Raw genomic sequence first — 22,713 nt, forward strand, 5'->3', positions numbered from 1 at the left:
ACTTTCTCAATTCAGACTGGTTTCCTTACCTGAATGCTGATTCAAAACGTCGCACAGAATTGTCTACTGACAAAGGACAACTAGAATTATGTTTTTGAAAGAATGTGTTTTCCTTTTCCTCAAATTACACTTTAAATTACACAAGAGTCCAGGTCAAAACCAAAACATCATTTGTTGATGTTTATTCTCCTGTTACAGCTGTGAGACAGTCCAGACGCCTGTACTACGAAGCAGGATTTGAGGTTATCGGGGTAACCTCAGGTTTGACTCTGGGTTTTCAGTCCTACGACAGTGGTTCACTTGTTATCGGGGTCAATCACCATGGTAACTGATGCAGAACTCCTAACCTGCTGCAGCACAGGCTAACTTTAGAGGATCAGATAACCTGTCAACAGCCCAACTACTGACCAATCAGATCACTGGAAAAACTGAGTCATCATTCCTGCAGGATCCTGACAGGGACAAAAGAGTTCACGATAAAGTGATCAATAACGATCAGTAGACATTTATATAAATCAGTGGAATCGTTTTGCTGCTCCAGTCCAGCATGTGTCCACTCTCTGTTTTATAACGTCAGTTATCAGACTAAATAAATATATCATAACTATTATAGCTTCATTTTAATTGAAGGATCTGAATTGAATTCAATTGAAGGAAGATTCTTTAATCCAACAGGATTCCTGACAGTGATGAAGCTTTTACTCTCTTCTTCATCTCTTTGGCTCAGAATAACATGAGCAGACTCTGTGACTATAACTGGAAATAAAAAGTAAACCTCTGATGTCTTTTAGTAGAAAAATTATCCACACACTGTTGAATATTTCCATGATTATAAATTTGATTTATAATCTTTAAACATTTCAGTCAGTCTGACTCATCAGACATCAACTACTATCAATGTTTTCTGTTTTTTCTGCATCACATGTTCATAACAGTTTGTTCATCATCAGACTGCAGACAGAAAATACTGAGTAAGAAACACAGTGATAAATCATACACTTATTTACAATATATCCTTAATCTGACTTTGATAGTAATTATATTTTGATATGTTTTTTTTTTTTATTCCAGTAATGTGATCATATTGTTTACATTGTCACTTGTGGACATGGTTATAACTGAACTTAATGTCAGGTATCAGCGTGTGTTCTCATATCATATTAAAAACTTGCTTATAATGAACAACTCTGCCTCTTTCACATGAACACGCTCGTAGCCGAACAGGTAAACCCAGGGTTAACTGAGCCAGTTGATAACCTGCTTCGTAGTACAGGTTATCAGGATGGCCAATGTACAGGCCTCAGAGCTCTGACTGTGAAATACCGCACAGAGGAAATAGTATGATCCCCCACATTACAGTAACACAGTTTAATAATACACTGCTTATGTATGGCTAATGCAAATGTGTTAACACTACATTAAGAGGGCACAGCTATCAGTGTCAATTAAATCCAGTATATTAACCAGACTCTCCAGCCCTCCTCAGTGTGTTGTAAACATAAGACCTTTACAGTTTCATGCCCTGCTTTAGGGAAATCTTCAGCGTACACCAAAACTATGCCTCAACAACATGATGTCATTTCATCCCCTAATGTCTACTCTCCCTTTGTTCCCATCTCTGACTGTGTGCATTAGATTTACATATATCAATTTTCTGTTCTCTCGTTAAACAAACATTCTGTTGTGTACATAAAACCACATGATCATCAGATATTGGTGCATGTACCTGTGTTTGGATAATAATCCAGTTCTTGTTCATATCTTCAGATTGTCTCATTAAGGTTGACAAAGATGATATTTTTAACTCCGTCTGCCACTCGCTGGATGAACACATGTATAAAAAATTTCAAAGTCAAAGTTTCTCATACTCACCATGTAGAAGGAACTTGGACCACCACCTTGGAGCCCTCCAGAGTGATCTGGGGAGCATAGGCCTCCTTGTTCTCAATCTGAGCTGTGTCAACAACCACCTGTTCGGACACAGAAACACACCTGTATCACCATCTCCTGACATAAAAGCTTTCTTCACAGCCATTTGTTTCTGTATTGTGCAAGAAATCCACAGAAGTTTATAGCATACTGTATGTTAACTTATTTAGGGTACACATACATACGTCCTTTATCTTTTACTGTATGTAAACCAGTCACATTTAGCCCCTTTACGAGCCATGGTAACATGATAAAAAACCTTAGCACAAGCTTTTCACTGGTGTCCAGCATTAATTTCCCACCAAGCGAGTGTGAGACGGTTCAAGGTGAGGAAACTGAACACATTCAATCAGCCAGTGACAACAAACAGGCTAGCCTTCCTGCCTGCTGTGAATCAAATATATTTGCAAGTTCTTTGAAAGTGGCCTTGGCTCCTCGAGACCCACGCAGCTAGGTCACAAAGAGGGAGGGAAGGTGGGAGGAGTCTACTTCCTGTATTACAGGAAGTGCCCTATTGTTATTTAAAAAGCAGGTGTATCCTCAGAAACCCCGGGCTACCCATGTGAGAGAGCCACGCATACACACAAACAGTACTTCAGCCATGTTGAAACGCATACGACAAGGTCAATGGGGGGTAGGAAGGAGGAGGAACAGCAGCAAAATAGACGAAGACGACATCTTCACTTGACTCCAAAAGTCATGACTAGAAAGGAAAAAGGGAGTTTCCAGGAAAAGAAGAGATATGTTGATTCCTTCTGTAAAAGGGAGGAGAAAGACTGTGCGTGGGTGTGTAAGGTGCATGACCGTGAGTGTACGTCTATATATATGCAAGTTTGGGGAAGAAACTATGTGTGTGACAATGTGTGTCTATTTGCACGGTGTGATCTATTTTGGGTCGAGTGGCAATAGGCTCTGATAAGGGACTAATGCAAAGCGCTCATCCATCATCCAGGGGTTGTTTTACAGTTAACACAGGGCCGGCACGGCTGGATGGGAATACTACCTCTGGTTTGACACACAAAACAGGGCAGGCACAGAGGAAATAAACACTGAAGCATAAACACATTGGTGTTACTCTGAGGAGAGACCTGCTGCTGACCCTCCCTCCCTGTGACTGACTCTTCTTTGCGTTTGCAGACCCGCCCAGATGAGCCCATCCTTCACCCAGATGCAGCAGGAATGTTTCTTCCCTTTTGTGTCTCTTCAGTGTTTGTTTACACCTCTCGGCTGCCTCAAAGCAAGCAGACAGATCTCCTCATCTCAATTACAAATGTGACACACAATGAGATACAAGTTGCCAAACCCGCAGAAACACAAAGGGAGAGGATTCAGTAACTTCAGCAGAAGTGTCAGTGAAGTTCAACAGGCCTGTTCACGTCGGCATGCCTCCTCTTTTCCACTGCTCTGCAGTATCAACTACACTGTGGTAATGTACATTAACATCCAGCAGAAAACAGTCTACACAAATGTTTATGCAAGTTCATCTAGCACAAACACAAAAGTACTCCTATAAGAGACCATTACAAGAAACAGTCTGAGATTTCACCAGCTTAAATAAACTAAATTTCAAGTGTTTCTGGTGACAGTTTTTCCAAGGATCTTCTGTTCTTTTAAAGTCATGAAGTCTTTAAGTCAAAGGGAAGAAAATCCAGAAAATAATCTGTAGTAAAGAAAACCATTTCTGCATCCTAGTTTACTCAAATAAAAGATTAAACAGTACCAACAAATTCAGCTCTATCATGCCTAGGCAATGTCATCTGACAATTGCAAATAATAATATTGTTTGCTTAAAATGGATGCAACATACAGTAGCAGTTGTGGCTTATGCTATGCTGATAGGCTTATTCTATGCTCACTTTAAGTTGTTCTGGTTCTGTTAGTTATATGCTCAAAAAGTAAAGTGTAATTTGTAATTCAGCAATATGAAAACCTATTCATATCCAATCAGGATACTGTTAATATGGTGCGCTCCGTTGAATCTAATTTATATTTTATGAGGACATATTAAAAATTAGGAAACATTTCAACTCATGTGGAGAATGTCCCAAATCACAAGATCCCAGTTTGATCCACAGTGTCAAACTGCAGTGTGTTCATCTCTGACAAAATCAGGAATGACCAGGCAATACTAGTTTTTAAGGACATACATACTGTAGCAACCCTGGTCTTTAACATCTCTACTCACCAGACCAGCCTGGGCGAACAACAGCTGGACAGCTGTCTTGCAGGCTCCTCTCCAGCTGGATGGGCAGACATGGTTGAGGACCTCTGTGACGGGAGAGTCATCCCTGGGGGTCACTCCATTCTGGCCCATCACCTCCTTAATGAGCTGCAGCATCGTGTGCTGGGGAGAAAAAACACAGTGGCCCATCAACACAACAGTCTGTCATCAGTGTCTGCTGATGTTACACTACAGATGACACTAAAACATGCAACTGGACTCTTCACTAGCCCACACATCTGTTGAGGTTATCACACAGTACATACCATTTCTAAAAGCTTTTTTCTTAAACTAGTGACCCAGAGAAAGTTGATGACACAATAATGAATAATGATGGTATAAGAAATATGAAGCTGGTCAGTGGGGTCAGGGACTGTACCGTTTTCAATTTGAGGTTTTCAGCCGCTGACTCATTGAAGGACACTCCTTTGAGGAAATGCGAGCCGATCTGCACGGGGATGGTGGGAAGCTCACACTGGATGGGCTGGGAGGTGGTCTGCATCCTCCCTGCCTGCTGGGCCTCTGCCTCACTGCAGCAGCCCTACACACACACACAAGCATGTAAACGTATACACAACAGCACAAAACACAAAAAACATGGAGACACACAGCAATGAAAGAATAACTGTCTTTTAACTTTTAACATGACAAACAAACAGGATTTCAAGCCAAAATTAAAAAAGGATGACCAATAAAAGTTAAATCAATTAATCTTAGATTGTATTGTCCAATTACATGACTATAGATTACTATATAACTCACTACTTATCATTCTGTGAATCGTGAACTCACCTGTAAGGCTGCCTCCACAGCTTTGGGGTTCAGATGAAAGCCAGCCTTCAGTGCATACTCACTATGGCCCAGGCTCTCTAGTGCTGCTTTATAGGCCTGGAGATAAGGAGAAAACATGACCTGCTATCAGTCCAACATTGCTTTCATTACCAAGAACAATGGCTTTTAATGTTATGCCTCTCCTCGTACTACGAGTTCATGAGTAACACCATCTAGTTCCATTGTCTTATTCAATTAAAATTTCCATACTCTTAGTTAAAGATGATATTGCAGCCAATGGAATTACAGTTAGTGTATTTCCCTTCCCTGGTCTTTAGGGTAATACTGTACCTGTAAAGCATTGTCAATCTTCATGTTGAGTTCCTTCAGCTGATGCTCAGGGATGGTGGTGTTGTTGGAGCAGAAGAGCTGCTGAACCTGGATGCCTGCCAGGCAGCCGTCCCGGCCCCTCTCTCTCAGCCTCGCCGTGGCCTGAGGGCACAGCAGCACACAACAGAGTACTGGGTCAGAATGACAGCTGGACCATCTACACTATTACAGCACAATCTCACTATACTACAAAATTAGATGACCAGAATAAAAAATAAAAAAAAGTGATATATAAGAACGTACAGGACAAAAGTCAAATAAAGGATCTTTTAATACTGTAAAAAAAATCTCAGGAAAAAAAAAAAAAAAAAAAACATGTGTAGCTTCAGAGTCCTGGCTGCCTCCCTCTGTCTAAACAACCCCCCAGCACATTCTACCAGGCCCAGTCCCCTCCAGGGCGAACTAACATCCTGCATGCCAGGGCTTAACAGATCAATCAACCCACTATTCTGCTCTCTGCCTCACTGTACACAACAAAGCTTAAAATGGGCCACAGGGACTGATCAGCCTGGGGATTAGTTAGGTCCTCTTACAAAATGGCCTCCCCTACAAGGGTTTGTGGTTTAGAGAGGTGCAGAATATAGCTATGCAGGTTTACAGACAAACTGCCCAAAAATAGAGGAAATAGGAAATTGAGGCTGGAAATCATAAACGGCTGGCATTTCTCAGGAATGTGTAACAAGTCAGCTTTTCACCTCACACAGACAGACCCCATATTTCCAAGGCCCAGACCAGAAGAGTCCTGGGGCGCCCTATGACTGCATACCTCAGCTGCACCTTTCCATGAGCGAGAGGCTTCCTCCAGCTCTGTGAGGGGCCCGAGGTCGGAGCTCTGGGAGCGGGCGTTTGCGCAGCGCTCCTGGGCCTGTGCAAGGGCCTCCGCCAGACAGGACTGAGCCACAGGTTGGACCTTCTGCAAAGCCTGCGATAGAAACTGGAAGTGGACCTGCATCACTGTGAGGAAGCACCGACCCAGTACCTGGAGAGACACAACACACATGACTGTTACAACATACCTCATTCTGAGCAACATCCATCATTAACATGCAAGAATACGTCAGTCAGAATATTTGAGATACCAGACAATATGGACACCTTCAGGCAAGGACACTAACATGTATGTCCACATACCTCAGTGACTAGTTAACAATCACTAACCAACTTCTTGTGCTACTTCAGCAATAAAATTATGTTTTTTAATAGAACAGGATGTCAAAATAATGACTGGCTGCTTCACAAATGAGTTAATCCCTAGCTCTGATATTTAATAAATTTCTAGAACTGTTCAACCAAAAAGATCCAGGAAGTAAGAAACTAAAACAAAAGTAGAAAACACAAACATCAAAACTACTTTGAGATTGTTGTTTGCTTTTCCACACCTTAAGAACAGTGAGCATTAACAGAGAAAGTGCAGCTGTTGTGGCATAAAGTAAATCTGTTGAAATACACTGGAAACAGTAGGACTTTTTCATTCACGATCAAAAATGATTCATTGCAAGGTACACAGGTTAGGAAGTTCAAGCAGGATGTCTGCCCTGACACATTCATCACATCTGCTTTTATACACAATCCACCAAATCAAATGAACTATACAAGAAGACTGCCTTCTAGATGCTTGAGATGAGATTAAAACCAATAATTAAAAACAAATTTAAAAAAGAAGAACAGGACTACCATCCTTCAATGTGATAGATGACGATGTCAGAATCTGCTTTAACCAACAGACCAAAACAAACAACCAAAATATAATCATCTCCACTTTAAACAACATTTGTCCAGACTGTTTCCCTAATGTTTTCCACAGTAAATACCATCATAGGAATGTCACTTTTGAAGAACACACAGCATCTTTCAAAATAAAACAAAATGCCTGGGCAGATTTCTAACTAAACATGCATGCATACATCTGCATTTGTGGTAAAATGTGTGGTGTAATCATATATCATACATGTGAGAACAATGAGTTCAATATGTGTTTGTATTTGCAAATTAAAAAAAAGACGGATAATGTATTGGATTGAATATGCATCCCGTTGTGTGTGTCTGTGTCTAGCTATACTAAAAGAATATATACACACACATATATATATTTCAGCTTGACACGCAGCGTTCCACATCTACTGAGTGTGTGTGTTTGTTTGGTGAGAGAATAGTCCAGGCTTAGACGCTGCTTGTTGTCCAGTTAGCAAAATAAGAGAAACAGGACACCACAGGGTCCACCATGGTCACAGGGTTTTCTTTTTCAGGTACCTGCTGAAAATATCTCAAGGGGGAGGCCGAGTTGTAAAGACAGAAATATGCTGCTGCTTTTTGATGGCAGACAGGAACAACAGCGCACAGCTTCTTTCATTCTTCATCATCACACATCATGGAGACCAAAACTACACTGTGGAAACGACCGAAGCCATGAAACCTCCAACTGGTGAAAGTTTCACTGGTTTCATAACAACCACAAAAAAAGGACGTGACAAATCCAACGTCCTCTTTGGAAAGTTTGAGCCACAACTTTGGAATTTTTATGTCATTGTGAGTGGTTGTTGAACAGTTATTTATACTGGATATCAGGTATAACAAAGCAAACTAACTGATGCTGGATCATTACAGTGGTGTAGTGGTTAGGACACATAATGTATACTGTAAACATTCCCAGTTTGATTCTGGCTGGGGACATTTGTTGCATGTCATCCTTTCTCTCTCACCTCATTTCCTGTCACCTCTCTAACGCCCTCCATTAAAGAAAAGGCAAAATGTCCAAAACACAGGCCGAAAATTCCCTATTAATATCACAAATAAACAGATTTAAAAATCCTATCTGAAAAGCAGATTGCTGTGTGTGGTCTGGTTTACTTACTGTATGTGTTGCCATTTCCTTTTGTTAAATGGTAATTGTATAAGCACCAAAATGCGATTTGATCTGCGAAGTGATCCCAATATTGGAAAAAAAGAAAGAGGGAATACCACTAAACATCAGAACTGTTTTTTTGCCTCAAACTGGTGCATTACTGTCCTATATTGGAAAACGGCTGTGTGTTACTGCTCACAACATTTCTATACTCTTGTTTCTTGTGTTATTATAATGTCTCAGTATATCTGTTATCTTAAGTAAAGGAGGTGTGTGTGTAAACTTTTAACAGGGAGAAAAAGTGCCTTGTCCTGAGAGGCAAAAACATGACTGACTATAATGACTGTACATCTCAAATGTGATTATACTAATAAACATGTTTGCTGAGTCACTGTGCTCAGCAGATAAATAAAAGCTATATTGAAGAAGTGAACTCAAGGCAGAACTATGTGGTTGTTTCTCTCTTCCTGAAGACAGCCAGACAGAGAGTCTATCCCATCACTCAAAAGGTCACAGGATTGAGACGAAGTATCTTTGTCCTCGCCTACATGACAACATACAAAAACCTGCTTTGCTCCTGTGCTATGGGAGTCTCTGTATCTGACTTTAAGAGATATTTGAGGAAGTCAAAACATCATGTGATTTTTTTTATTTATTTCATCAGTTCCTTATGATGCCACAAAATTGAGATGTTTTGTGCGTGGTGTGGAAAGAAACAAGACTAAGAGTCTACAGGCACACTTGCAGCTCTGTGAGGCTGTACTTATGTTGGCACGGTGGTGCTTTGAGCTGAGTGCTTAGTTTAGCATGTAAGCGCGCTAAAAATTTTTTAATTAGTGTTAAACACAAAGCATAGCTGAGACTGATGGGAGTACAATTAGTTTTTTCAGGTATTTTGTCATGAATTTGTACAACTGATCCCCTGGGGACCATAAATGCCTCTACCACATGTTACAGCAATCCATCCAATAGTTGTCAAGATATGTAAATAAAATGAAAAATGTCATATCTTGTTGGTGGCCCAAGAAGAAAAGTCAGGGGATCAAAGTCAGCAGCATACACTGTGTGGGATCTGTGAATTTCTGCATAAAATTTGGTGCCAATCCATAAAGTACAAGGTTGAGATATTCCACGGATCAAATGAAAAGTATGACCTGCTGGTGCTGCTAGATTAAAAGTCAGATGATCAAAACACTTATTAAAATTTATGCTCCTGGTCCCTTGAATGTTCATAGCAAATTCCATGGAAATCTATTAAATAGTAGTTAAGATATTTCACTCTGAACTTCATGATGGAACCAGGAAAAAGAGGATCATCAAGTCAGTAGGATTTATCCTTTGGATTCCTAAATCAGGAATAGAAAGATTCTTAGCTGGCTACAAAAAGCGTTTTCAAGTTGTTGTATCTGCCGAAGACATCAGTATAGGTTTAGCAGATTTACCAAACTTTTGTGCTACAATTATTTTTTTCTATTTTCCAAATTCATGGAATTAAAAAGTAATCCTGTATTAACATTTAAAGAAATGCTTGTTTTTAAGTGCATTTGCTGCAGGAGTATTATTTACTGCTTTTTACTTTAAACTAAATATATGATTTGCCCAGCAGTGCCGGGCGTTTGCAACCAGCTATTCACTGCCTATTCCTCGGCCAACTCTGAGACATTTGATAAACACAGGCACAGATCCAGTGTGCACAAGATGAAAAATTCCTGCTCCTGCTGTTGATGTTGAGGAACTAATCACAACTCAATCAGTCAAAGGGATTTAGTGTCTATGTAAAACAGACAAATGATAGATAACAGTAGACACGTATAGCCTGATAATGAAGGTTGGATATTATATATATATATATATATATATATATATATATATATATACATACATCATATATATATATATATATATATAATTACCCAAATAATGCAAATGGACATCATCATATGAAATGCATCCTAATGAAGATAACCAAACAGCATGAAGGTAAGCTGACAATGAGATCAAATACTACTCCAAGTGTTACAAATTCATCTACAATAAACAAGTGAGGAAAAAAATGAAGACATGGCTACAGCACGAGATAATGGATAACACATGTGATTGGCTGTGCAGTATCCCACACAGTGATGGAAAATATGAGAAATAAGAGTGCAGCAGAGCCAAGCCAACGGAGGGCCCCTCTCAGGCCCAAACAAGGAGAATCGTGAATCAATCAACATTTATATTTCCATTTTCTGAGAACACCTGCAGTATCAGTGCACCGAATCTAAGGGAGTAATGTTTCAGAGATCTAGACCTCTTCTAGTGAAAGGGAGTGTGAGAAAGGGAAAAAAACAGCCTACCTTGCTTGGTTAGCGTCAATCTTTGTCTTTTTCTGGCTTAACTCTTAGTTTTCGCTTCTTTTTCTGGATTTTTCCTTTTTACAGTCATTCTAGTGAAACAGTAAAGTCCTGTCCTGACCCCTGAATTTCAGACTGATCACTCATATATGCTGGTTTTACGCCGGTTCCACTGTAGCACACTGAAATTCATTCTATTTATGAGCTCACCAGCTCTCTGTTTTGTTAAAATAGGGCTAATCTTTAAACAACATACTGATCCGACCAAAACAGATATTCAAGCTTCCTTCTTGTAAACAAACAATTGTTTGAGGTCGCACCTAAAAACCCTTAAACAGATGCCACTGCTGATTTTTAGTATTTTAATTCTTGCATTGTTTACATCCAGGTTTGCTAGCTTGCAGTCTTGTGTGGAGGAATGTGTATCACATCGTCATCATGTTTGTGGATGATATACAATAAAACATTCTTAAAAAAAAACCAAAACAAACAAAAAAAAAAAAAACTACTACTACTGCTACCAGTGGTCAAAAACTACACAGCGTACTTTTAAACATGAGTACCTGTTTTGGTCTTAACTGAAAACAGGAATGTACCCATGTTATTACACCAACCTGTGAGTAGCAGTTTTATTTCATAACAAACCAACTGTCATCTCTATAGTCATACTTAACATGTACTCAAACTAATGTTGCTTCATTTTTGTACTGTTGGTACGAACAGCTTTGTTCTCATTTCTGACGATGATCCTGGCTGCCATAGAAATTTTCATTTTGTTGTAAGCAGCAGAAAGGCAGAAACATCCAAAGTTTAAATCCAGCTCATTAACTATGCTGCATGTTGTCTATGTCCATTATCTTAACCCATTTCAAAATATTAGCCTCTTCTCATAAACATTTTTCACATTTTTCCTCTCTAATTTTGTGTCTTTCCACAGTACACAAGTCAAAACAGCCCATGAAATTGTGTGATTAGATAAACTCCTCATATGATACGGCCACAGTTCCCCAAGAAACCAGAAACTGTGTTTAAAAAAAAGAAAAGATGCCAAGAGTGTTCTTAACAGCTGAAGACCAAGGGGTTGTTTTTCCAGTTTGCACTGGGGGTTTGCTGGGCAGGCTTACTCAGTTGGTCTGACGAAAGCAGCCTTGAAGGTCTCTCTGGTTGTGGAGACCTTTCTGTCTGCCTCTGGTCTTCACTCCGTCGTTTAAACTTACAAGCTCGGCAAACAGCCTCTAAACAAACCGTGACATTTTCATGCATATTTGGCAATGGAGTCACTCTGAGCAGCCAAGGAGCTGGGCGCTGATTTGGAAAAAAGAAGTGGTTTGTTTTGCAGCCTGCACTGACCTGAACTTTTAGGGGCTCTTGGTAAAAAAAAAAACAGAGTGAGCCACGAGAAGGAGAGAGAGACGTGAGCAAGGGAAAAAAGGGGGAAAAGCTTCACATACCACAACTCCCCAAACTCAGAAATGCATTTAGTGCTTTTTGAAGACCTCATAATACATCCAGCTGCCAAACAGCATTCCTCGACTCATGCAGACAAAGGAAAATCCCTTTTACAGTCACAAATACATCACATCGTAAGAGACAGGCTGAATTAGCAGCAATTATCACGAGCTGGGTCTAAACAAGTTTAAGCTGTGTGCGCACAGAGCTTTCTTCTACCAAAATTAAACATGGTAGATAGCAGCTCAGATATTTAATCAAAAGCAGAGTTCCACTTAACTGAACGCCAAACCTCGGTCATAGATGAGTCATCGCAAAAGCATACAGGCTGTTGCACATTAAATTAACTACAGGTGCACGTGAGCAACATTTTGATCACTTAATCTCCATCAGCTTTGACCAATACATTTCAGTTTTTATTGTTGCTGCACTTCCTCTGTCCAGCACTTTATCTGTAGAATTTTGAATGCACACATCTCTAAACTGAATACCCTAACAAAAATATTCATACTTCCAAATAACACTATTATTAGACAAAACAACCACACAGTCCGCATCAGTCCTACAACTGTAAAAAAAAAAAAAAACAACAACAAAAAAAACCTACTCTTACCATTTGTTGTGACCTTATTATTCTTAGTGTGCTCTTTAAACCCAGTATTTTTGTTAGCATGTAACTGGTACTCTACTATCATAATATTATAGTGTGTACATGCAGTGTTTTCTCAGAGGCTATTGTAAAGTATTAGTGTGTTTCCTTCTCTACTTTAACAAATGTACCCTTTATTCCCGGGGCCAGACAGCAAATGTGAGTGCCAAGCCATGCGGTCTAAACTTTCACAGACTTGGTCTTCCTCTAATATTCATCTGTGCATATCCAAGACCACAGAGAGTCAGATTTACCGACTGCGGTGCAAAAGTGTTTCCTGTTTTGGGCTCAGCCACATCCACTGAGGTCCTGTAGTCCCTCCAGTGTCTTGGCTGCAGCCATGTACTCACTCCCTGTTACATACAAAGCTCTCAGTTAAACATTGATGACCCCCAATATTTTTGCTGTATGGTGCAGGGTTGTCCATATAACAAGGCCAACTGTGGCACAGTGCTACAGTTCTGCTGAGGGTGCCAGGGACTCAGATATGATATGTGTTTATATCAATGGCTTCATAAAGCTTCACTCAGAAACAGATGTAGCAATGAGGAATTTGAAAACGTGAGGTGAAATGATGGTTCTTATTTTAAGCCAGAAGAGCAGATGCTATTCAGCCAATATTACATGTAAATTGTAATAACACCTTTGTTTATCAGTTTCCTGTGGTTGTACAGTGTCCTACGTTATTTTGTATACTATCGATGGAGGGATGAATGTTTGTGGAACTGTTGTGAATTTTGTCTGTTGTTTGTCTTCACATCTTTCACTACGCACCTCCATATTTAACAAATACAAAGTTTTTTTTTATATCTTTTTTTTTTTTACTTTTCAAATGTTATAACTGAATTAAAATTCTAGTAACTACTGAGCTCAATTTCTCCTAATCTGTGGGATGGTGGTGGAGAGCTTCACTGGGAGCTCCACAGAATCACAACTATATATTAAATTAAGGATGAATAAGCCCATGTTGTAATCGTTAGGAAATATGGGGTACATGTTGGTGGCTGCTTGGGTGTGGGCACAGCTGAAAATACAGCTACATGATGCTGATGGCACCACATGAGACTATATATTAGGGCAGCACAATTACAGCAAAACTGACAATTGGAATCACTCTGATAAATATCATCAGTGAGATTTTCCAGCATACTTATCACTTCATGATTGTTACTTGTCAAAGCACATGCACCTTTTAAGTCTCTTCATTTTTGAATCCTTGTCCAGATCTTATTGTGGGTTTTAAAGTGGGTCTGACATAGACTAGATCTAGTAAAAAAAAGCGTGAACAGGGGTCTCCATAACAACTATTGCATCAGTAGATTGTGCATGTTATTATTGGGAGTGATTCTAGTTCTCTCAGCTCTCCTCAATAATGTTCATGTTCTTTTCTTTCCCCCTTTCCTCCTCAGCTCTGTTGAGCAAATATATTTATACAAGATGTGACACCCTTCTTGTGTGAACAGTGACAACCACAGGTTAACCAGGCTGGAATTAATGCTCAGACACAGGCATGTGTATATCCCTCTGTGACTTTTAAGGAAAACTAGAACCATCTTGATCATGTATGACAAAAGACAAATAGACAAAAACAACAGTATAAAGGGGAGTGAGGCACACAGAAGGAATTTGAGACAGAGGGAGAAAATGATTCCCACTTCACTGCAGAGCCTTTAAATTAGTGCATCAAATCCTCCTATTTAAAAATCACTTGAAAAACACCTCTGCTCCAATGTTTCACATTTCACACATCAGCAAATTCAGTGCTGTAGAAAGATGGTGTGGTATTCCGAATGACAAAAGATGACTTTTCTTCTCACATCCCCAGTGTTTTTCACACCTCACTCTAAGATCCTGACACCAGCTTAAAACTTGGTGTGAGGATCCTATTTGAGCCAGGAAGCTCTGATTCATGGAACTAGCCTTCAGACAGAGAGCAGCTAAGCATCTTAGCACCACTGGTAGAAGACGCATCATGGGTAAATGAATATGATGAAGTATGTGGTGCTTTAGCGCCTCAGGTTGTGAGCTTAACTAATTCCTTCCAGGAGAGCAAACAGTAGACTTGAATGTCAAAAATCTTTTTGTTTAGTGACAAACATGAGACAGTTATTTTACTTAAGTCAACACAATGTGACTTTCTATATAAACTAGCTCCACAAGTGTTAATAGTGAGATGGTGTGAGCACCTACCTCGACATCCTGCAGGCTGAAGTCATTCTGGTCTTTGAAGTTTGCGGCCCCGGCGCTCAGCTCCATCAGCATCTTGGCGATCTCAGGCTTTATTGCTGCAGTCAGCCTGCTGGCCGCCTCCATGACGTGTTCCTGCACGTCCTTCAGTTGCATAGCTGCTTTGGAATAATGAGAGTTCCTGAACACACTGCTGAACAGGTCTGTGAGGAAGGCGCTGGCCCGGCAGAACACGTTGAGGGCATCCAAATATTTTGAGATGCCTTGCTGGATGTCGGCAACCGCAGTGGTGGTGGCAGAAGGAGGTGGGTGGCAGCTGCCAGGCATGCCCACCCCGGTGCCCATGGGTGAAGAGGCAGAGCAAGAGGAGGCCAGGGAGGCGCTCAGGGTCCGGCTCAGCTCAGGCATCTGGTACTGCTGGTGCTGTTGCACTTTCTGCTTGGACCCGCCGAGCAAAAAGCGACGCTTGTAGTCCATTTTACTTTCCTGCGCACTACAACAATACATAAGTGGTGCAACAGCACCGGAAGCTCCTGTTTTTAGTTTGTTTTTCCCCACAAAGGGCTCCTGTCCTCTTTACAAAAACACCAAACCCAACAATCCTGAAGCCCAGTTATGTGAAAAGACAGCCTACGGATTCCACCTGCCAGAGGCTCATGTCAGTGTGCCTGGTGAGAGGCTGCACAGAAGAGGGTGAGGTCGGAGGGCGATCACAAACACTGGCAGGCTGAGTGAAATGTTTACATGCAGCCCTGCTGCAGATACGTCAGGCCCAGCTTAAAAAACAGCACAGACACACCTCCAGATTCTCTGTTTCCAGCTTCAAAAAAATTGATCATAATAGGAGACGAAAAGTCAAAAACACTACAGTACTACAGAGTACTACAGCCAAGTTTTAAAGCACTTTAACTTTCCTTCAGAATGGGGGAAAAATCCTTCTTCATACAGTATATAGAGTAAATACACATATGTATGTACATATATAAACCTACACCAGCCTGCACTAATAAAAATAGAAAATCGTTTTAAAAGCTGAAAGCGAATATGAAAAATGAATCCAAGGAAAATGAGACACTGGTCAACAGCACAGAGGGAAAACAATAGTAATAAAAAAAAAAAAAAAAAGAAAAAAAAAAAGAAAAATGGGGAAAAAAACAAGTGAGTAAATGCTGGAGTCAGAGGATGTGGCTTCGACTTTGCTTGTGCACTGGCTGGTGGAGGAGCAGTGGGAGGCGAAGGGCAGACAGATCCAGTCCGTCTCAAATCCTCTTCACAAAGCAGGACTATGCAGGCAGTGAGCGAGTGGCCAGCTGATAGCTCCGTCTGCCTGTCTGAAGTCTCCAGCAGCTTCCTGGTCTCTCTGCTGTCTGCTGGCTGAGGTAGATATTACTCACTGCGGAAACGAGTATGCTTCCAGATCTCGCTGTTTTCCGCAGATGCAGATTAGAGCGACAAAAGCACAAAAGTATCTGTAAGGCCTCTAGGTCATTTCCTAAGGGAGGAAAGGGCAGAGACACAAAAATTAGGGTTAACATCATGTCAAAGAGGAAAGATGAGCTTCATTTCAACTGAAACACTGCTACTTCACTTGATTTGCAACAATTTCAAACAGTTTTTGAGAAATATTAATAATGTATCAATTACGGTTTTTAAACAAAGTTTTATGGAAGAGCCTGAATGCTACATAGAGTGACAGGAACACAAATATAAATTGTCAAATAATACACCTTTGAAAACAGCAAGTCAAGCAACAATTAATATTGCGGCCTCAATTGCTGGATACACTGAAAGCAGAAGTAATATAAAGCTGAAACACACAAGTTCAGTCTCAAATTTCACAATACAATAATCTGATAATGTGCATCATGAATCCAGTGATAGCTTCAGTCTTATGTCTGAGAAGTGAGATGAGAAGTGAGATTATTTCACCACTTGTGAATACGAGGCCTGAACATTTCGGAGTTCAAGTCAAGACATTTAAGAGTGTCGTCAAACTCTGCGTGGAGCTGATGCAGGTTCTTATAGTACCATTCACCAGAAATGGCATTTAGCTTCCCCTTCATGCAGTGCCAATAGTGTGCCACATTGCAAATATTCAACTACTGAAATTTCATTTTGATATCATAAATCTAATAATGAGAATGATGATAACAACTAAAGTTGCACAGTTGAAAATCATTAAGTCACATCATTAAGTATGAAAAGTGGATGAAAAGGTCAATAGATAAAATATCAGTAGTCGCAAAAATGACCTTAAAACACTAAGCACTGTACAACAACTGACAAGACAAGACTGTGTTGCAGCAGAGCACTGCCTTCTACTTGAAAGATATTGCACCTCAACCTCATTATTCTGGAGGTACCATTTTTAAAGGTTATGTTCAAGTTATAAATATGTTTGCAGAAGTGTTAAAAAACATCCCCTTTGATTCTACTCAACTTGTTTTGCATGTGTAGTCTGTTTTATCTCTGAGTTTTAATCAAATGATGAAACTGTTCTTGTGTTTATCACCACTTGAACATTCTGCATTTCACACTTTCACTAGTCACTATGTATTACATGGTTGTCTTTGTACTTTTTTCACCCAGAAAGAAAAAGTTGTTCAACAGCATTTAAGATAACATTTGTAAATTATCTGTATAAAAAAATAGAAACTCTTTAGTAGCTGATATGTAATATAGACCTTCATCCTGCTTCATTCCATATGAGATTATTATACTTATTATTATACTTATTATTATTTGTAACATCCATAATGTGTCAACTGTTGTAGTGACAGATTAAAAAAAAAGTTATTTTTCAGCTCTGATTGGAAGAGGATGATTTCAGCCACATTAGTCTAAACTTGGTGCTAATATTATATTACAGTTTGGTAAAGAGCTGCGGTTTAAAGTTGTACATTTCTAGACGATTACTAACACCATACCTCACAGAGAGCGTCTCTGAAAAGACTCTCTGGCAGTGTCTGGTTTAGCAGAACACAGCTGCAGAGAGAAATTCCTGCAAGAAGCCATTGTTGGAAGACACTGCAGAGTCTGTTGAGCTAAACACAGTAGGAGTCACAATACTCTCATTCAATACCCAAGCATTATGTGATTTGTCCTTCTCCCCTTGGCCTTTTCAATTGATTATGAATATAATATTTTATATTGTCATCATCTTAGGGAATTTGGACTCACGCATCCAAATAAAATTAACAATAATCGAACTCAAAGACAGCTAAAGGTCAGCTTGTGACAGTCTGCAGATTTTAGAAAGACATGTGTAAGACACAGGTAGTGACATTCCTGACAGGGAAAAAATACAATACTAAACCCAACCTGCAAATGGCTAAAATGCAACATGCCACAAAAACATCCGTGGAAATAAAACTGACAGGATCTTGAAATAAAAACTAAATCGTACTTTGGAAAATTTAAAAACAGGTCTGTAGTAACTTTTATTTATCAGAGGTGAAAGCATTTTTTGGAGGGAAACTGAATGTAATATTCTGATGTTGTGTTATACTGTGGGCTAGTAGGTATAACCTTCAAAGAAAACAGTCCATCACTAAACCTGTTCATCTGCTATGTACAGTGCAAGGAGGCACTGAAGTTGATACAGACACACACTGCTGATGATATTGCCCTCAATGAGACACCAAACATCAACATGACAGACTAATCTGTTAGATACACAGCTCCCTACACAGCAGGGCTATCATTCTGTGGAACATTCAGACTATGTTATCTCATAGCACCATGCTGAAAGCTTCTGTGTTGTGGGATGAGTCAGAAAAAGCAACCTGTGGAAAAAAAAAAAAAAACACTGGACCCAACTAGATAACACCATCCAGTCTGCTGTCATTGTACGCTAAGCAGCTGCGCCGTTGCCTTACACATGTAGCTTCCATTACGCACACCCAGCAACATTCTCCTGACCTTCAAACCTCACTTCCTTTCACAAACAGAGGGGTACGCCTGGAAAAAAAGAAGAAAAAAAATCAGCCCATCCTCATCTGTCCCGGGTCATTAAGTGGAGAGACAAAGCCGAGGGAAAGCAGTGACCTCTTCATCAAGGGGCAACAGAGAGGTGGTTCCCGTTTTTTAACTTACATTAGAGGAATGTTGTTATTGAAAAAAGTCGCACTGAAGGGTAAAGAGTCATGCATGCACACTTACATTCGGGCTACTGGGAATTTATCTTGCTCATAGGTTCTACAACAAATGTTCAGGCAGTGTTGCTTAATTTCTTCCACCTCAAGCTTTCCTATACTAGGATTTAACCACGTGATTTTCTAAAAGCTTTTACAAGATCTATGTACTGTATCTACAAGAGATGCACTGATACATTGGATCAGTATCAACACAGATGTTTGTTAAGTGCTCAGATGCCAGCCCTAGTGTGATAGAGCACAGTTTCTTTGCCGAAGTATAAAATTCAGAGTTTCCACAATCAGTTAGTTTCATTCAGTCATGGCAGGTAGCTCTGATTCATCCTCTTGTGTTTTCCTATGAAAGCAATTACCCACGGACTGCTGTACTGTAAATTCCTCAACAGAATATCACGCCACAGATCTACATCTGGTCATTTACCATCACTTCTCAGCCTTTTGGCTGCATTCAGGCATTAAAATAAAGCACATTGCCAGCTCCTCAAGGATTAAGTTTAAGTATTTAGTTAAGTATTTGCCAGGTGAACAGCAAACTGTCTACTTGTTACTCAGTGTGTTTGAGAGCAGCTAACTAGTGCAACGGTGCAGCTCTCTAAATCCCAGAGATTATAGCCACAGTGAGAACCTGCCAGGTGGCCCACAATGCCTGCAAGATGACACAGTTAATAGCTTCTGCGAGGTAAACAGGAAACCTGAGCTTGGCTAGCCTGGGGTTATCCACTGTAGCGCTCACACTTTCACACTGTTGGGCTAAATAACAGGGAGGAGTACAGAAATACAGTGTGTGCACCAAAGTGTTTGGAGAAGGCTAAACAGGTCAGTGAGACCACAGCAGGAAACAACAGCAACCAACTTTGATTCAATTTGCTCAACAATCGTTTTGTTTGTTGTGGTAGCTCAGAAAATCAACTTGTGATGTCCATATCATTACCAGCAGCGACAGCATGGCTGGTATTGTTTCCACCACGTGAGTCGTGTGTGTGTCATCATGGCAAAATGTGGTCATGGAGACGCTTCCTGTAGTGGGAACTACCACAGAGGCGGTTTTGAGAACTTTGGCAGGTGTCTGTCTGTCTGTCTGTGGAGAGATTGTGTCACCATGATAGAGTCACAACTACTTTACTTATGTAATAATGTAGTAATAATGCAGTAATGACTGCTGTGTACTCATGGGTCTACATGTTGACAGGCGTCACGGCTGATGTGTTTCTATCACAGGATGGGCTCTAGTTTTTTTTCTATATTTAATTAGTAATTTATTTAATTGTATATTTTAGTATTTCTTAAAAACACTAATGTAACAGAGGATCTGCTCACAGCTGGAGATAATTAAAACTAATTGTGCGGACAGTGGGGACAGCTTTAGGAAGGTGGTTTGGAAAACCAAAAAGTTAAAAATTTATTCTATGTGAAAACATGCATGCATTTTGTTCAGTTTAATAAACAGTGATGAGAAAACAAGCTAAATTACCTTGATTTCTTTATATATTAACTGTAAAATGTCATACCATGAAGCCTTGCAAACAGGATACACTGTTTGGTATAAGTATGCATGAGTGTGTACTGAGACATAGCATGTGGCTTTGACTAGTTCAGTTGCTTTTGATTTTTCTGAGAGTGAAAACCTCATACTGGTTTGGGGTAGTGTATGGTCCCACTCTCTTCAGAGAGAATAACAAAAGTAGGAACTGATTAAATGCAGTGAGTCATAGTCCATTCAGCCTGAACAACAAAGCCAGATTTTTTTTTAGAGAAAATTGTGGGCTACTTTCTTTGTTACATGGTTGTTTCAGGCAGATATAATTCATCTATGTAACGTTATTAGAGAGTGTTAGTGGTCTACATTTCCTTCCTGGCTATAAAACTCCATAAGCAGAGGTTATCCCAAGAGAAACAGACATGGTATCAATATTAATGAGGCCTGTCGGCTTCTCGGGGTAGCTCTACTGGCTGCCAGCCTCCTGTTGCAGGGCACACTGTATTAGAGATTGCACCCAAACAAACACATGTGATAGGAGAGTGCCTCCGGATACACTGGAGATGTGCCAGCCCACTTTAATGTCCTTCCTCCAGCAGGGGCAGCTTAGGGCTAATGTTAGCTCTACTTCCCCACTCACCGTTACAAGTCAGCTACTCAGCTTCAACAGGAAGGGGGTTTAGGTTTCCTGGAGCAAGCTCCCTGTCGCCAGCAACAAAAATGTCAAGCCAGGTGTGCCACTGGGTATGTGTATGTAGTAACACTCACACAATACCAAGTGTGATTTATGTGTCTGTGCAAACCTCAGGGCCAACAACTGCAGCTATAACCAGACAACTAGGAGGTTTTTTTTTTGTTTTTTTTGTTTTTTTTTAAGTAGTAGTAGCCTTCTAGTAAAAAGCTGGTGACATTTCACAATGTGATATCATTTTGTTTTTGAATAACATCAACATTAAATCTAATTATCCTTTTTTTTCCTGGGAACCAAAGTAAAATACATATACCTTCTCATCAACAAACTACTTTGCATTCCTACTGTGATACATATTTACACCTGGAATCAGGCCCACTACATCTGCACCGTTAACTGGCTACTGAGCATCTGCACTCAAGCAAACTAGTACCATAGCTCTAAGACACCTCCACACCAGTTGCTGGGAACCAATTGCCTTTTATTTTATTCACTATCCCAAGCCAACCAGCCAGCCCTCTGGTCACAGGCCCATTTCTGTAACCTTAAGGATACTGCCAATCTTGATGCCAATAGCAGTTACTTTCGTATCAGCCGCCATATTTGTGTGGCTGTCACATCACAGCTAGGTAGCTTAATAGCTGTGGATGGGGCAGCTGTTACCCATGCTGACAGCTCCTTATCCATCTGCCACTGTGAGGCAAACACAGGCCCTCTGACGCTCCAGCCACAGGCCCGACATTAGCTCTCTCATGAAGTCTATTTCAGCCTCCATGGGCAAAACAGCTGCCCGACGGTCCACACCACACTGTTTTTAGACACTCCAAAAGGTTCAGCTCAAAGAAAAAAAATCTTCTCCCCTACATCTGTTGCCAATGAAGCAAAGGAATGCATTTCCCCAGAACCCTCTTAATGTGGGTTCAAACGAGCACAAAAAAGCAGGTCAGGAAAACCAGTCAAACGCTGCAAAACATCTCCTCAAAATATCATGTCATTGAACAAAGTATATATATCATATATATTTTACTAATTGAGTTTTGGAAAGCAAGATTCCGAATTTGGTAGAAGCTTCACTGAAGACATACCACGAAGCAGCTACAGTGAAGACCAACCATCAGCAGACAGGTCGAGGAGGTCAGTCCAAATGACAGGACAAGTGCCGTGAGCAACTGTGTGACAGGAGCTGAGCCAGGCTCCTCTTGCCCACAGAACACAAGGAGAGTATTGTGGCAGGCCCTGGTCTCCTCATACCACCACTCAGAAAAAAACTCTCACACATGCAGCTGCATGACTTCGTGAGAGGGAGAGAAAAAAATAAAGACCGTGGCTGCGATTTAATATTAACCTCAAGAATAGATTTTCTGTCATCAATACAGTATTTCTCCTGGAATTATTTTGTAGGCAGCTGCAGGTTTTGGTGGTCTAAGTGTAATGTTTGGTTTTGTTCCTACAACTAATCCCGTTTTGGTCCCATTTTTTCTTCTGAGGGTTTAGAACTAAAAATACATTTACTTTGATACTCAGTTATCATAAAGTCATCATATACACTTTTCTGTGAAATCGTAGCTAATTCTGCAAGATTGTTTTTTTTTTTTTTGGCAGATTCTGCACTTTCTA

The 22,713-nt window shown here is 40.3% G+C and overlaps 1 protein-coding gene across 1 annotated transcript in view; it reads right to left on the reverse strand.

Moving 5' to 3' along the window:
- The window catches only part of garre1 (granule associated Rac and RHOG effector 1), a 34,975-nt gene that overhangs the window by 6,957 nt on the left and 5,305 nt on the right, over positions 1–22,713 (reverse strand). Inside the window, exons 2-8 of the mRNA XM_023429681.2 lie at positions 14,778–16,266; positions 6,078–6,290; positions 5,273–5,413; positions 4,943–5,038; positions 4,530–4,691; positions 4,115–4,273; positions 1,873–1,970 (exon numbers count right to left, since the gene is read on the reverse strand). Coding sequence (XP_023285449.1) covers positions 1,873–1,970; positions 4,115–4,273; positions 4,530–4,691; positions 4,943–5,038; positions 5,273–5,413; positions 6,078–6,290; positions 14,778–15,281 — 1,373 coding nt within the window. The 5' untranslated portion in view covers positions 15,282–16,266. The remainder of the gene's footprint in view (positions 1–1,872; positions 1,971–4,114; positions 4,274–4,529; positions 4,692–4,942; positions 5,039–5,272; positions 5,414–6,077; positions 6,291–14,777; positions 16,267–22,713) is intronic.

This window comes from Seriola lalandi, unplaced genomic scaffold (assembly GCF_002814215.2).
Source record: "Seriola lalandi dorsalis isolate HSWRI2012SDOR001 ecotype SW California unplaced genomic scaffold, Sedor1 jcf7180002054898, whole genome shotgun sequence".
Taxonomy (NCBI): Eukaryota; Metazoa; Chordata; class Actinopteri; order Carangiformes; family Carangidae; genus Seriola; species Seriola lalandi.